We start from the raw sequence: 928 nt of genomic DNA, 5'->3' as shown, positions 1-928 counted from the left end.
GGAGCGAACGTTACGGAGGGCTTTCTTTCCGAACTGGATTTAAGATTGTCCGTTGATGTTGGCAACAGCAAATCTACTTGCTGCGAGTTATTCTTCGCCTCGGTTATTTCTCTGTCTGAGTTGAAGGTCTTCGGTGGAGGAGGGAAACCTCGTTGTCCAGCGTACGTGTCGAAAGCGAAGAAGGAATTGGTGGCTGGAGTATTCTGAGGTGTAGACGGTTCGAGGACTTGGGATGGAATAGGTTGAGGAAAGGACACGGGAATGTTCGGTCTTTCGATGGTAGGAACACTCTCGTAGCTCGAATTTTGATTCTGAGGTGTCGCGCTTCGCGAAGTAGCGGTGGAGCTGTAAGGAATCGCTGTAGTGACTGGACTAGATCTGAAAGACTCTTGCAAAGAATTAGCTTGAGATAAACATTCCGGTGTGGAATGTTGTATCGATGGGGAATTTGTCGAAATTGGAGCTTCGAAGGGCTGATAATTTGGTATAGAGGCGACAGGTTCGTTTGGACTGAATATTGTTGGAGTCGCAGTACTCTGAGGTACGAGTAGCGATTGAACCACGGGAACAGAGTACTGTTTCGACGTATTCGAGATGATGTCGGGTGGCGGTGCGTACTTAAGGCGCCTTTGGTTGCCGAGACGGTATGAAATGGGTCCTGAAACAGGCAGAAAAGTTTACATCTTGATGATATTCAAGTATCATTTAGAAGAATTAACTGCTTAGTACTGATGTTTCTTGATACATCACTTGATATTCTTCACTTAACACGTTGACTGCCAAGCTACGAGATAACTCGTAGTTGGCAGTTTGCTGGTAGAAGTTACATCCTATTCGGAGACGCCTGACCGCGAGATAATTCGAAAGCATTTCGTTGCAAAAAAAAAACAATTAAAATTAAAGTCATAATATAAAAATTAATATGTGT

General features: G+C 44.3%; 1 protein-coding gene across 1 annotated transcript in view; it reads right to left on the bottom strand.

The window, feature by feature from the left end:
* Positions 1 to 928, bottom strand: part of LOC108575049 (SEC23-interacting protein-like) — a 24,169-nt gene that overhangs the window by 5,957 nt on the left and 17,284 nt on the right. The window contains exon 3 of the mRNA XM_017937757.1: positions 1 to 658. This exon is cut by the window's left edge and continues 1,015 nt beyond it. Within this exon, the coding sequence (XP_017793246.1) occupies positions 1 to 658 (658 nt within the window). The remainder of the gene's footprint in view (positions 659 to 928) is intronic.

Source organism: Habropoda laboriosa, unplaced genomic scaffold (assembly GCF_001263275.1).
Source record: "Habropoda laboriosa isolate 0110345459 unplaced genomic scaffold, ASM126327v1 scaffold11, whole genome shotgun sequence".
NCBI classification, from domain to species: domain Eukaryota; kingdom Metazoa; phylum Arthropoda; class Insecta; order Hymenoptera; family Apidae; genus Habropoda; species Habropoda laboriosa.
The sequence above is the reverse complement of the archived record's forward strand: the minus strand, read 5'-3'. Positions and strand labels throughout refer to the sequence as shown.